This window comes from Pinus tabuliformis, chromosome 9 (assembly GCF_031772625.1).
Source record: "Pinus tabuliformis cultivar Carrire ecotype Pingquan chromosome 9, CPIR1, whole genome shotgun sequence".
Classification (NCBI taxonomy): Eukaryota; Viridiplantae; Streptophyta; class Pinopsida; order Pinales; family Pinaceae; genus Pinus; species Pinus tabuliformis.
The window spans coordinates 1,980,435,684-1,980,450,763 of NC_142307.1; the positions used below are offsets into that span (position 1 = coordinate 1,980,435,684).

Below are 15,080 nucleotides of genomic sequence, written 5' to 3' on the forward strand. Positions count from 1 at the left end.
ATTCCCTCAAAAGGGAGAATGGTCTGAGAGGCTCAGAGTGCTACCCATGTAGGGTTGAGTAAGTGCCTCTTGATGAGGAGACCCGATCACTCCCCATGAGAGGGTTGAGTGAGGTCTGTTAGCATCGAAACCTGATTACTCCCTAGGAGAGGGTTGAGAAAGGTCTCTTAGCATCAAGGCCCAGAGTGCTCCCCAAGAGACGTGAGAAAGTGCTCCCCAAGAGGGGTGAGGAAGTGTTCACTCGAAGGGTTGAGTGAGTACTCAACGGGTGGGTTGAGTGAGCGCCTTCTAGTACTCCACAAGAGGGTTGAGTTTTAGATTTTAGGACCGATCACCCTGGAGTTGTGAGTCCTGGTTTGTTGATGGTAAGCCATGGGTTTCGTACCACCCCAAATATGGCTACTAGTGGACGTTGATGGTAGAAGATGATGCTAATCATGATGATGATTTGATATAACCTTTTCTTAGAGAAATTTGTCAACTTGAGAACATCTATGACAATCATTATGAATACCTCCCTAGTTAAGAGGGGATGTTGAATTTGTAACTAAGGTCGGTCTTCATAATGTTTATTTGGCCATTTGATGTACTTGTATTGATTATTGTAAGGCATATTTTAAATGCTAGAGTCAAAAGGAAATTTATTTCGAGTCAAAGTCCCATTGCGACTTTTAAAAGAAGAAAATTTAAATTTTTGAATTGTACTTTTGGCTCCAAAAGTTGTCAAGTTGGCCTCCCTCCAAGTCAAGTCGACCCAGGCAAAAGACACCCAAAATTTAAATTTTTGAATTGTACTTTTTGGCTCCAAAAGTTGTCAAGTTGGCCTCCCTCCAAGTCAAGTTGACCCGGGCAAAAGACACCCTTTTAGCCAAGACAAAGCACTATATAAAGGAAGTTTGATCTCCTCCACTTATGCAATTTGAATCCCTCACACGAGACGTCTTTTGGGAAGGCAAGCGAAGGACAAGGACGAGTAGGATGAAGAAGAAGACGAATTGGCTCTCTCTTTCTCTCTCTTGCAACTCGCACGTGTGGATAGTCTCTCTTCTTTCTAATTCGCAATTTTTCTAGGCATTTTGTTGCAGGAAACCGAAATTCTAAGCAACCCCAGGGGCCAAAATTCTAGGCAACTGCAGGGGCCGAAATTCTAGGACAACTGGCAACTGCAAAAGGGCTGAAATTTTTGGGTCAAATCAGACTGAGCAAATTTCTGAATCAGATCGGGAGGCTTGACTTGGAGGGGAAAACCAAGTTTGACTATATGTCTAGGTGTGTCTCTTGTTGAATAGAAAAATTTCTCTATTGAAAAGGTTGTTGGGTTTTTCCTCATGGTGGGTTTTCCCAGGGTAAATCTTGTCTTCTCTTGTGCATTGTGATCTCTATTGTTCTTGTATGGTTGAGTTTCTGAAGTATAATTATTGAAAGATATATTGGAATAATTCAAAAGAAGATCTACATCAAAAGCAAATATCAGTATTTTAGAAATATTGTGCTAGTCTACATTACACTTATAAAATCAACAAATCCTACACAATTAGACATCATGTAATGAATCAAAACCATATGCACAATAAATTGAATGTCAAAATTTTAGCAATACAACCAATATTCAAGAAAGGGCATTATTCCAACTTACAGATGAATTATCCAAACGTTGTTCCCAGCTTTTAAAAATAGACTTTACACTTCCTACCACAGATTCATTTAATGCAGAAACCTGGAGACAAATACTCAAAATAATAAGAAAAGATATCAAAATGCAAAGAACCACAAGACATGGGGACAGAAACGCACTAAAAGAGCATTTGTATTTAACCACAGAAAAGAGAATACTACGGAATTCAAGTTTGAAGGCATATTTTACTCCTCAATGTCAACTACATTTAAAATTTGAAATAGATCACACCTAAAACGTAAATCATGTCACTTAGAACAACTATATGTTTTGATTAAAGAGTATTGAAAGGACATGCTACATTATGGTTGGATTCTGTGCAACAAGCAAATCAGTAAGGTTAAGAAGATTGAAAGCCAAAGTAGAATAGTTGCAAAATTTTAAGACAAATACCTATATGAGACTACAAACATACATTATTTCAGCAATTGTAGAACCTTAAACCAAAAGATCAAATTGTACAACTGTACAATGAGTAATTCTACATGATTTCAATACACATAAAACATGAAGACCAATCTGTTTCAAGGTATGGGAATGGTGTAAATATCGCAATTCAAAACAAAATGTTTGCATAAGATGCAATATGTTGAAGAGGCATACCAATTAGCATTGAAAGTAAAGTAGAAGCTAGCATAAAAGGGCAATTGAAAAAAATTGGCAGATGACGAAGTGGCTGCAATGATAGGGGTCAGAATTCCACACAAAAGTTGGAAGTTACCACAATAAGACAAATAAGACAAATGAGAATAGTTCACAAGGTAGAGGTTGACATAGAGGTTGTTGAGGTTTTAAAGGACAGGGAAAAGGCTTCAAATGACATGTTGTGGTGAAAATCACAAGTCATTTTGAGTGTTCCACGAGAATAAGGTTCATGTTACCCTTTTGGGTAATTACCTCTAAAGACACTCATTCGAGTGTGACATCATTGCATGGATGAGCTCTCCCACTCATTTTTTCCACCTCAAGCCTGTTCTTTCAATCATGTTGACCATTGAAGTACACTTGAAGACTCCATGCCCAAGGATATGTTAGAGGATTCTTCCACCTACAGAGCTCAGATATCGTCAGAGCTTTTAAGCTCTTTCTTCTCCTTCTTCTTCTCTATTGTACTCAAATTCCGCAAGCCTTGCGTAGATATTGTAAAGGGATGTTAGCATGATGAAATAGTCATGTAACAAGCCTAGGTAGATGAGGGTTTTGTTATCAAGTGAGTTCACTCTAGGGAGTTTTTTTTACTTGGTTAATTATTGGTACTTTTCAGCACTTAATAATTAATTGAGTTTTTTCTCCTAGTTAGAACCCCAAAGCTGGAGTGCAGCTTGACAACAAGGCCTTAAGTGAGTCTTAATGTCTAAAGTTATTATATATTACCATGTTAAATCACTCGTAAAATTTCGCGGACTTTGATCAAGTCTCGATGTCAATTTTTGAATTTTTAAAATTTCACGTGGGACAAGGATTTTAATAAATTGTATATGTAAATTGTAATAAATGATGTCTAGAGAAGTTGTAGGGGGTATGAGTGGTCAAAATTGGACCTCTCATCAACTTTCTACTAAGACACACTTTGAGGGGTAAAAATAAATTATAAACCCTCAAAACGCACTTTTCTTAAGTCTAGGGGAAAATGTGGCAATAAATTAGCCAGAAAATAAATAAATGGGAGAAAAATGAATATCCACACATGCCAGAATGATGTGGAAATGAGGTGGAAATTCACGAAGAGTCAAAGTCTAGTTGAAAAGTGATGTGGACTCCACCAAGGACCAAGAATCAAGGAAAGACATGTGCTCAAAAAAGGAAAACGAATTATCTAGAGAAGACCATGAGTTCCAAGAGACTAATCAAATTCTTAAGGAAGTGAGCTCGAGTTTCAAGATAGAGTCAAGAGTTAAGTGATGATATGGTTTGATTTGATCGAGATGAGGTGGAGAAATGGTCTCCTACCACTCCACTTCACTATACACATGTCTCTCTTCTACTACCACGAGTTCCTCATCAAGGATTGTGTGGGGCATTCTTGGAGGTTCAATTAGCATGGAGAGGAATCTTGGTGGTTGCCTTGGGTTGTCATCACTCCACTTTGGGATTATCTCCCATTCTCCTATTTACATGAGCCTTTGGCTCCTATTGTTGTATCTTGATACAAGCTCTTGTGCTTGGGGAAGCTTTGCTCTTTTGTACACTTACATTTCAATGCAATAAAAGACTTTGGGGTTCAGCTATGAGGTGTTATTCATCTATGAGCATGGTATAATTCTTGATCATGAGCTTCATTTTCTATTAATAATATTGTGCTTATTATTTCCATATGTTTGTTAAAAATTTGTTTGTGTAGAGTTATCTTGCATGAGCATTTGGTTTTAGAAATGTATTCTAGATAAGGAATGTTTTAGTAGATTTTCAAATAAATCTCTAAAATTTCTTTCTCATTATATTTTCTTAACCCATGTGGATCCAATGATTTGATTTGAAGTGTTGTAGAAAAAAATTTTGTCTCAAGCGTGGGGAAATTTTTGGATAAATTAACCCACTCTTGATCATGAACATGGAAGAACCCACATTGTGATATTCCAAAGTTTTCATCATTTGATTTGTGTTTGCAGAGTCTCTTTGGCTTGGGCTTGTGGTCAAGTCTATTCCATTTAAATTACTTCTTTTAAATATTGTGCTTACATTGATCATACTTGCTAATTAGAGCACTCTTATGGCTAGGCTAGGAGAGGAGTTCTACTCTAATCCTTGATCTAGTTTCTTGTACATTATTTGTAAAAATTTTGCATATTTCCCTCACCATTTTCCACTCATTTTTTGGCACTATTTTGCAGAGGTTTAACAGCTGATATAAGGGTTATACTTCGCTGATCTTGAGGGTTGCTTTGCAGAAAAATCAGATTTCGTTGTAGAGTTTTCTCACCCTTTTGTTGGCAGGATTGAGGGAAGGCAAGGCTGAAACTACTTACAATTTTTTTGCAGGACCCTTGGCACTGATTTGAGACCAAATGTACTAGGCCATGAGCACTTGGAGGACATACATTTGGCGAGGCCGTGAGTACTTGGAGGACATATATTTGGCAAGGCCGTGAGCCCCTTTTGAGGCAGCCTATATCCATTGTCAAGGTTGTGGCTTAAGGAGGCTTGACCTCTCTTCTGTTGAACAAAAGTGTAACTAGGTTCGGTATTTGTAAATGTAATTTTGATCTTTGTACTTGTCAAGAAAAAGAAATATTATTTTTGTAAATTATTCGAATGAGTTTCTTGCTCTTTGCATAGGTCTAGGAAAGTCAAAGAATCAAAGTCATGTTAAAGAGCTCTTTTTGAGCATGAATATGGGTCAACCTAGTGTCAAGTAGTCATCCAAGACAAGCACCATGCTCCAAAGAAGATGACTGCCAACAAATGATGAAGAAAAGTCATATAACTGTCAAGTCGGCTTATAAAAGATGACACACTACTATATATAGGCGTGGAAAGTATCCACATTACAGGCAGAGAAATTTCAGATGTCTCTGAAGTTTCGGTGGTGATTACAGTAAGTAATCACAGTCTCAAAGATCTCGCATACCTCTCAGAAATCTCGGTCAAGTTCAGTATTACAAGAATCTCGAATGAAGGAGTATTACAGTGTCTCGGTTGGAGTAAGATACCATGACTTTCGGATGGGTATGACAGGGGATACACTCTCTCACAGTCTCGGCATAACTGTGATCTCAGTGCAAGAAGAATATAGTTACAATCTCGGTGAAGACATCAGTAAGAGAGACACAGTCACGTTCTTGACATAACTATTATGATAAGAACTTCGGTGATCCTACAGTAATGTTCTCTGTCTCAGCATACATTCTAAGTAACAACTATACTCTCATGGAAGTAATCATGTAAACATTGTCATGATCTCGATGAAGACAAGGCCAGTATAAAGATCTAGTTGACATGGTGATGATCTCAGTAAAAGTGCAGCAATCATCTAGATGAAGGTGCAGCAATGGTACTAGTACTACTGTAATGATGACCTCAGTGAAACAACAGTGATGAAGATGATTTCAACAGTGACAAAGTAGAGGATTGGTGTCTTGGTCTTGGAGTGGCATAGATAGTCAAGTGTCATGGTCTTGGTGTTCATCAATTGGAATCTCTATAAGGATAATTATGTGCGGGTTTTCCTGTCGGAGAGGGAGAGGTTTTGGCCCTAACAGAATACCAACATTTTGTGTTCTTGTCTCTTTGTTTTTGATAGCTATTTGATGAAATAAGAAACACACACTCTAAATTTGTCGAAGAGAAGATTGTGCTAATAAGAAAATTAAAAAGCCTCACAAATAGTTATCAAGTCAAGAAGAATCTCATTAACTACATGTGCCCTAGATTCTTCAACATCTTACTCTTGCTCAGACCTTTTTCTTTTGAGGTCTGACTTTTTGGATGTGAAAAAAAAGTCCTTCGACTTTTCATATTTTGAAAGTTTTCTTCTTGTACTTCTTTGGCTACTAGCCTTGTACTTCAAAGGAGGAGATCTAGTGCTTAAGAACAGCAATTATTGTAAAAACCTTCCTTGAGTTTAGTTGAGGCCTTTTGAAGGTTTCTTCTCTTTGTAGCAAGTTAATAAAAGGCTGATTTTTCTTGAAGGAGCTTGGGAAGTTTTTCCCATAGTATCCCACCTCCTAATTTAGAGGGAGGAAATCTTCTTGGGTGGTTGACTTTCTTTAGCTTAGATCTAATTGCTCATTTAATCTCTTTCCTCATTTGCATTCATTCCTAATTTCTACCATCTAATTTTGTTGCATGTGGAGTAACTCATTTTCATTAGTTGCTTGATCACATTTTCCTAACTTGCAAATCTCATTTGCCATCTATCTTGTGTTGTGAAATCTATTCTTTAAGTTTTGAAATAGAATAATAAGCAAGGCATAGCACTTTCATTTCATTTGGCAAGTTGATGTTTTCATGGTTTCATGCTAATCACTAATTTTTATCTCAAGTCATCTAGTTGCAATTTTATATCCTTGTTTTGAATTTTCATGCTCATCTTGGTTTATTGGCAAACTTTGTATCTCCCTTTTTGAGGGCATTCTTGGAGCAAGTCTTTACAAGTTCATTTCCCTGCAACTTAGCTTGAGTAATCTAATTGTGTACTTTTTATTAGCTCATTCCATTTATAAGCAACTTATTAGCTTATGATTTCATGCAATAATTGTCATATCACATCATTTTTATTTCAAAGTGTGTGCGTTGGTATCTTAAGGTATTGAGCTAATCCCCATTTCATTATTTCCATTGAGTTGTTGGTACATGTTCTATTGAGGACCATTTCAAAGTTAATATCATTGTTATATCTCTATTGGTATCAAATTGTCATCAACATATTTCATTGGAAGTATTTCACTCATATTTAAGCATTTCACTTGCATGCAAAATTAGACTTGCATCTCTAAAAACTACCTCCAAGACTAAACTTGGTTGAATAGACATTTTATGACAAAATTCTTCTGATTTTTTTCACCCAATACAAAGTAAGGTTAAAACGCGTGACCTCACAGTTCTCTTGTGGCTGAGACCTTGTAGGAACGAAGGCACGTGGATTGCAAGGATCTTGGGAAGGGTATCATTAACCTTGTGGCAAGAATTTGAAAGAAAAAATTATCACCTTAGACTAGGCATTTAGAATTGAAATTAACCAAGATAATTGCATCATCTCATTAAGTTGATTTATGAGCATTTTCCATTTCACTTACAATACCATTTTATGTACTTGTCATCTTGAAGTTTACTTGCTGACGGTTATTTGATGTTTTATCATTCTATTTGATCATTTCCCTTATAAGTGCAAGTTCCATTTACTTTTGCAAGTTATATTTTTATTACTCATATTTCATATCTTGAACTAACATTTGTTTGGCAGCTTTCCCATTCTAGCAATTTATTGTATCTTGAAAAACACACTTTAAATGCAAGTATTGTGTTGTCACTTTGAGCATATTATTTCTTGCAAGTATATTGGCACTTGTCTAACTATAATTTTCTTGTAGGATTTATCTTGTTGAAATTCATTTGCTTCATCTACATTGTTGATACTTATATGCTCATGGTTATTTGAACTTGCTTATCATTTATTTGCTTTCAAGTTATCTTTCAAGTTGTTGAATGGTGAATGTTCTAAAGTACTATCTCCTAGAACTTGTTACCTTAACAAGCCTTCCTTTAGAATCCATCCTTAGGGTCTACCCTTCTTAGCTTTACTACGAAAGAGTTTTAATGGAGAGAGTTGGGATTAGGTGACAACCCCTTCTCCGAGCTTTGCCACCAAGGCCACAACACCTAGCTTACACACCTAGGTTAATGTAGCATCGGATGTGTTCTAGCCAAGAAATTTGGAGGAGAGACTACAATACATGAGATCTTCAAAACCCAGAAATCGTTTCTGGAACTTCCACCTAGAAGTGTCTCAATTGGATTATTAGCCAATTTTTCAATATTTCCTAAGTCTAAACTTAGGGAATATGGTTAATTAATCGGTATTAATTGAAATATGGTGAGAATCATCTAGAAACTCACACGGATTGATCCAGAAATGATCTGAGCCATTGGTTAAGATTTAATCTTAGTTGTTGGAGTCCCAACAGGAAGATATAAGAAGGGATCAATGTGGTGATGGAGAACACACTAGTGTAGATACTCAGTTGTCCAGGCAGTTCGGTTTTCTCAATGGTAGAGATTCAGCAGAGAAGATAGACCCAAAGGGTGAGTAGCAGGTGGTAGAGGAGGTTAGAAGCATTCTGAGAGGAAATATTCTAGTCCCGGGAAGAGGCAGTGAGAGGAAGGCTGAAATCCCCAAAGGTTCTGTGCAGGAACTGTGCATAGGGTGACGCAGCAGGTTCAACATGTGGCTAGGGAGGCAATTTTGGTGGCAGAAATTCGTTGTCGGGTAAGAGAAAATTCTCACAATAATTTTGTCAGTATTTTCCTCAGATTAGATTGCCAGTAGAGCATCTAAATTATTGTACTCAAGAATTATTGCTGAAGAATAATAATAAAACCCTCATCTATTACACCAGTTTTCCCACATTGGGTTTTTCCGGGGACAATTGTCCAAAAATAACTATCAAAATTCTTATGAGTGTGCTAGAATTTCTCAATCTCCAGGATTTTATTTTCCACAGTATTTTTATGGTGAAAATTGCAGTTGTGATTTTATTCATTGTTTGTCATAGCAAATAAACTGCATAATTTAATTTACAGTTAGGAGAATAATTTCTAGTTGTTGCAATAGATGAAATTTTCACATGGTATCAGAGCATAAGTGATCAGCAGGAAATTCATAAGCGAAGGAAAGAATTTCGCTGCTCAGAAGGAGTAGCAGGCCAAAATTCTTGAGGCAGCGCAGTTCATAGCTAGCAATGCTGAGTTGCTTAGGGAAGTTCGATTTTTCAATACAGGAAGCAAAAAAAGTTTGAATCTCCTAAATTAGTGATTCCAGTAGGCAAAGGGAGCTGCAGCAACTCAGTTTTTTCGCTGAGCCTATTCCTGGTTGGACGCAAGGGGTTTTGTGGCAGGTTGCAGTAGCAAAATCAGTGTCGGAAGGGGAAGAGGAATAGCATACAGTATCACCATGGATTGATTTCATATTCAGGGAGCTTCAGAGTTGTCTTCCAGATTGGAGGATGAATTTGCTTGCTTATCATGCTCAAATTCATATGGTGTTTGGTATATAGACAAATGGAGCGTTAGCTCATATGACAAGGTTTAGAGAATATTTCTCTAGATACAAGGAGGAGCAGATGGACTTCCAGATTATGATGTGAAACAAAACTAAGTATACTCCAATAAGGAGAGGTACCATCAATTTTCAAAGAGAGTCAGGAGCAAGCACCAGCGCTACAAATGTACAGCATGTGCCAGGATTGGGTATAAAGCTGATTTCATTATCCAAGTTACAAAATAAGGGGTATGATATCCACTTCATAGGGAAGAGAATGTTTATTAAACCCTCGAGCTGAAAGAAGGTAAAACAGATTGGAGTCTGAAGTAACAGATTGTACAAGTTGCAGCTCGACTCTCCAATAGCACTGATAGGCAATGACAATAGCGGTGGGAAGGATCTGAATGAGTTATGGCATAGGAGTGTTGATTTGGGGTAGCATCGGATGTGCTCTAGCCACGAAATTTGGTGGAGAGGTTGGGGCAAATGAGATCTCCAATACCCAGAAAGGGTCTGGGAAAATTCTAAACATGTCAAGAGATATTAAAATAATTAATATTTTTAATGGAGTCCCTAAGTCTAAACTTAGGGAAAATAAAATATTAATATGTATTAATATGAATATGTATTAGAATGGTCCAAAAGACATGGATCAAGCCAGAACTAATCTTAGTCGTTGATTAGGGACTTAATCTCGGCTGTAGAGATGTCAACAGGAAAAGTATAAGAGGAGGCTTGAGGATCACTTGGAGAAAACACCAGATGATCAGTCATTCTATTCTCTAGAGCAAGGTTTGCTAAGAGAGATAGAATTAGTGATCGGGAGAGCAGCTGAGGGGCATTGAGTACAGAGAAACAGAGAAGGCGGAGATTGTGCCAGGAGAGCAGCGCAGCAACCAAGGAGGGTGACGCAGATCCAGCAAGGGCTCACGTAGGGTCATGCAGAGGCAACCAAGTGTTGCGAAGAGCACCAGAGGGGCCAGCGTCGCTGACGTAGAGGCTCCCAGAGTTGACGCAGGGCCAACGTGGGACAGAGGGGCTGACGCAGTCCAAATTGGGCATACGCTGGGGTTACAAGAGCAGTTTTGTGCTGAGGAACTGCCGGAAGGATTTTCCAGGGTTTCAACCAAGAGATTTCTCTCAAACTGTGAGGTATAGCTGCTGAGGAAATTCTTCGTTGGGTAGGCCAGTTTCGGCACCCAGATTGTACACTGATATTGCTTAATAAGAAAACCCTCAGATAGCTGCATCAGTTTTCCCACATTGGGTTTTTCCAGGGACATTGGTCCAAAAATAATGGTGTCATGTGGTGTGTTTGTTCTTGTTTCTTTTAGTTGTTGATACGTAATATGTTGAGCATGCACTAGTGTTTATTTTCAATATTTACTTTGTAAATAACTTGTTAAAGAAAAATAACAAGTAGGTAGGAATAAATCAGAAAAAGTGCATGAAAGGTTTCTAAACTAAGTAAAATTAGAAAGTTCAACATGGTATCAGAGCGTGATTGCAGATCACAGGAGGACTAAAAACCATCAGTCGAGCGGAGCAGTAGCAGCAGAAAACATTTGTCTCGAGGTGACAAAAGTTGTTTATAGCAGCGCAAAAGCCAAGAAGTGTGACACAGAGCCAGCCAGGAGTTGTGCAAAGCCTCAAAGAGGCCAGCGTTGCTAACGCAGAGGGCCAGAGGGCTAACGCATGGCATCCTAGGGCTGACGCAGACCCATCCGGGGTAACGCAGAGCCAGCGTGAGGCAGAGAGGGGCTGACGCAATTCACAGAGAGATAGTTGTTGGGGTCTAGAAGGCTGCAGGAATATTGCAGAGTGGAGTTGGTGAGGTACTACTGTAGTTAGAACAGTACCTGACAGAGCAAGGCCAGATGAGTTGTTATCAAGGGTTTCTAGCCGAGGAACCTGGATCCGCATTGCAGTTGCACAAGACGATCAAAGTAGAGGACATCTCGACAAGCAGCAGAAGGATTTCCAGGAGGGAAATCAAGACTCACAGGGAGTCCAGAAGAGAACTTCCAGACGGGAAGTAGAGACTCAGAGGAGTCGAATAGAGAACTTCCAGGAGGGAAGTAGAGGAGCGTCATGGCACTACACGGGTTAAGAGACCAGGATAGGCTGGACGGAGCATCGAACTTCGCAATCTGGAAGGTCAGAATCTTATCAGTGCTTGACAGGAATCGTGTCAAGAACTTCGCCTTTAAGGTTATAGCTATCCCAGTCGACCCCAATGATAAAGATAAGTACAAAGAGGCGATGGCGAGGGCCAAGTGCATTATCCTTGACGGGGTCAAGGATCATGTGGTACCACATATAGCCAACAAGGAAACGACAGTTGAGATGTGGGAGGCTCTCAAGAACCTGTACCAGCATACTTCTATGCAGAGAAGAATGTTGCTCGAGAACCAGATGAGGTCGTATCAGATGAAGAAGGGTCAAACGATTGACTCCTTCCTCGGAGGACTGAATGAGATCCGAGATCAGTTGACTATTATAGGAGCGACACCAGATCAGGAGCTTATGGTGAGGACAGCCCTAAATGTTGTCTCAGAAGAGTGGGAAGTGTTTGTCCAGAGCATCCTGGGCAGAGGGACTCTCCTACCTTGGGACGAGATGTGGGCAACTCTTTGCCAGGAAGAGATCAGACGACAGTCAAAGACAGGTAGCAGCAGCAAAGGGATCAAGGTCAAGCAGGAGGAGGAGGATGTGGCCCTAGCATCTGAGGGAAAGCAGGAGAAGCAAAAGAAGAAAGATCTCTCCAAGATCAAGTGCTTCCACTATGGGGAGATGGGTCATTATGCGACCCAGTGCCCAAGGAAGAAGAGTAAGGGAGAGTTTTCTAAGATAAGGCAACACCAGCACGGGCAGAGAAGGAAGTTTTGACAGACGATGACTGTGCCATGAGTGCACACGCACCACTTGAGCGGAAGTGGGGAGACATCGAGTTGTAGTCATGCGGACTACAAGTGATGAGGGGCAGGATCCTTGAGGTACCCAACCTCTTGGATAAGACCTTGCTACGGGAACCCCGACGAGGAGTAGCAGGACTGGCTGAGTGGGTAGAGACGGATGCGGTTGGAGCGGCAAAGAGAGCTACAGTGCAGGAGTCTGGAGACAGCACAGAGCTAGCAAGATGCAACAGTGCGAGAGGCACGGGAGTGTTGCACTAGTGCAGGATGGCACAGAGAGGTGTGCAACAGTGCGAGATGCAGGGAGTTGTTGTAGGAGCGTAGAGGTCAGAGAGGGAACACTTGTCAACAACAGAGGGAGCTTCAGCATCAGTGGGTGTCTCTAGCCCAACAGGGAGGTCAGTTGGGAGATTAGTTACTTACTTCTCAGTAACTGAGTTGCAGTGCAGCACAATGCAGCTTGATGAGAGGAGGTGCAATGCAGATGCAGTGTTGGGAGAAAGGACAAGCGACAGCACGGATGCAGAGGGAATTGTCGTACAGATGCAGCAGTGGCAGTGGCAGAACCATGGGCAGCAGTACAGGATGCAGCAGCGCAGAGAATGTTGGGCAGGCAAGCCTAGCATCAGCACAAGTACCGATGTCGGATGATCAGAGTAATACTCAGTGAGGAGTATTGCTAGAGCACAGTCCTTACTAAGAGGGAGTGTTGATTTGGGGTAGCATCGGATGTGCTCTAGCCACAAAATTTGGTGGAGAGGTTGAGGCACATGAGATATCCAATACCCAAAAAGGGTTTGGGCAGATTCTAAACAAATCAGGAGATATTAAAATAATTTATATTTTTAATAGAGTCCCGAAGTCTAAACTTGGAGAAAATAAAATATTAATGTGTATTAATATGAATATGTGTTAGAATGGTCCAAAAGACATGGATCAAGACAGATCTAATCTTAGTCATTGATTAGGGACTTAATCTCGGCCGTTGAGATGTCAACAGGAAAAGTATAAGAGGAGGCTTGAGGGTCACTTGGAGAAAACACCAAATGATCAGTGATTCTATTCTCTAGAGCAGGGTTTGCTAAAAGAGATAGAATCAGTGATCGGGAGAGCAACTGAAGGGCAATGAGTACAGAGAAACAGAGAAGGCAGAGATTGTGCTGGGAGAGCAACGCAGCAACCAAGGAGGGTGACGCAAAGCCAGCAAGGGCTCACGCAGGGTCATGCAGAGGCAGCCAAGTGTTGCACAGAGCACCAGAGGGGCTAGCGCAGCTGATGCAGAGACTCCTAGAGCTGACGCAGGGCCAGCGTGGGACAAAGAGGGGCTGACGCAGTCCAGATTGGGCAGATGTTGGGGTTGCAGGAGCAGTTTTGTGCTGAGGAACTGCCAGAAGGATTTTCCGAGGTTTCAGCCAGGAGATTTCTCTCAAACTATGAGGTATAGCTGCTAAGGAAATTCTCTGTTGGGTAGGCTAGTTTCGGCACCCAGATTGTACTCTGATATTTCTTAATAAGAAAACCCTCAGATAGTTGCACCGATTTTCCCGCATTGGGTTTTTTTGGGGACATTGGTCCAAAAATAATGGTGTCATGTGGTGTGTTTGTTCTTGTTTCTTTTAGTTGTTGATCTGTAATATGTTGAGCATGCACTGGTGTTTATTTTCAGTATTTACTTTGTAAATAACTTGTTAAAGAAAAATAACAAGTAGGTAGGAATAAATCAGAAAAAGTGCATGAAGGGTTTCTAAACTAAGTAAAATTAGAAACTTCAACAAGGAGAATGGGGCATCTACACCATGGAGCACTCAAGATGTTAAAGTAAACAGTAACAAGGGTTCCAAAACTTGGCACAGAACACGATGATGTGTGCAGAGGATGTGTACTTGAGAAGTATGAAAACGCAGCATTCCCAAGAAGTGACAGCAGAGCATATGGCGTATTAGGACTTATACATTCAGATATTTGTGGCCTGATGTCCACTAGAGCTCTATGTGGTGCCAAATACTCGGTCACCTTTATTGATGACCATTCGAGCCTGGATCTACTTCCTGAAGACCAAAGATGAGGTCTTTGATCGTTTTAAAGAGTTTAAGGCTCTCGTAGAGAGTGCAACAAGGAAGAAGATCAAGGTGCTTTGCTTAGATAATGGTGGAGAATATATTGATAAGAACTTCACAAATTTTTGTGTGAAGGAAGGCATCAAAAGAGAATGGACAGACCCGTATAATCCACAGCACAATGGGGTAGCGGAGCAGAAAAACAAAACCATAGTTGGAGTTGCTAAAGGCTATGTTATATGACCAAGATTTGCCTAGGTTTCTATGGGCAGAGTTCTATGGCTAGAGGCATGTAACACGACAGTGTATATTCAAAACAAGACTACTCATAGAGCATTGGGGAAGAAAATGCAAGAAGGGGTATTCACAGGGAGGAAACCAGAAGTGAGTCACTTCAAGATCTTTGGCAGTGTTGCTTATTGCCACATGCCAGATGAAAAGCGTACCAAATTGGATCACACTGTAGAGAAGGGGTTTCTCATTGGGTATAGCAAAACCTCACACGCATACAGGATCTACATTCCTAGCAGTAGGAAGATTGTGCTGAGACGAGACGTGAAGTTCATGGAGGCCAAGCTTTCAGGAGATCTCGTGAGATGCTTGTAGGTGATCAAAATCAGTCAATAGAAGCTCCTTTGGTCCAACAGCAAGGCAGCCAGTGGGACCGGCAAGAGGACAGTCACAGGGATCGAGTACAATGACTAGTACCAGTATTTCCTCAGGTGCAAGAGGTC

At 40.3% G+C, this 15,080-nt stretch overlaps 1 protein-coding gene across 6 annotated transcripts in view; it reads right to left on the reverse strand.

Moving 5' to 3' along the window:
• Window positions 1-15,080, reverse strand: part of LOC149156945 (uncharacterized) — a 413,330-nt gene that overhangs the window by 368,408 nt on the left and 29,842 nt on the right. For 4 of the 6 annotated variants that reach the window (XM_089438886.1, XM_089438882.1, XM_089438884.1 and 1 more), the window contains exon 2: window positions 1,637-1,717. The exons of the other annotated variants lie outside the window; for them this stretch is intronic. In XM_089438886.1, coding sequence (XP_089295012.1) covers window positions 1,637-1,717 — 81 coding nt within the window. The remainder of the gene's footprint in view (window positions 1-1,636; window positions 1,718-15,080) is intronic. 6 annotated transcript variants of the gene reach the window in all.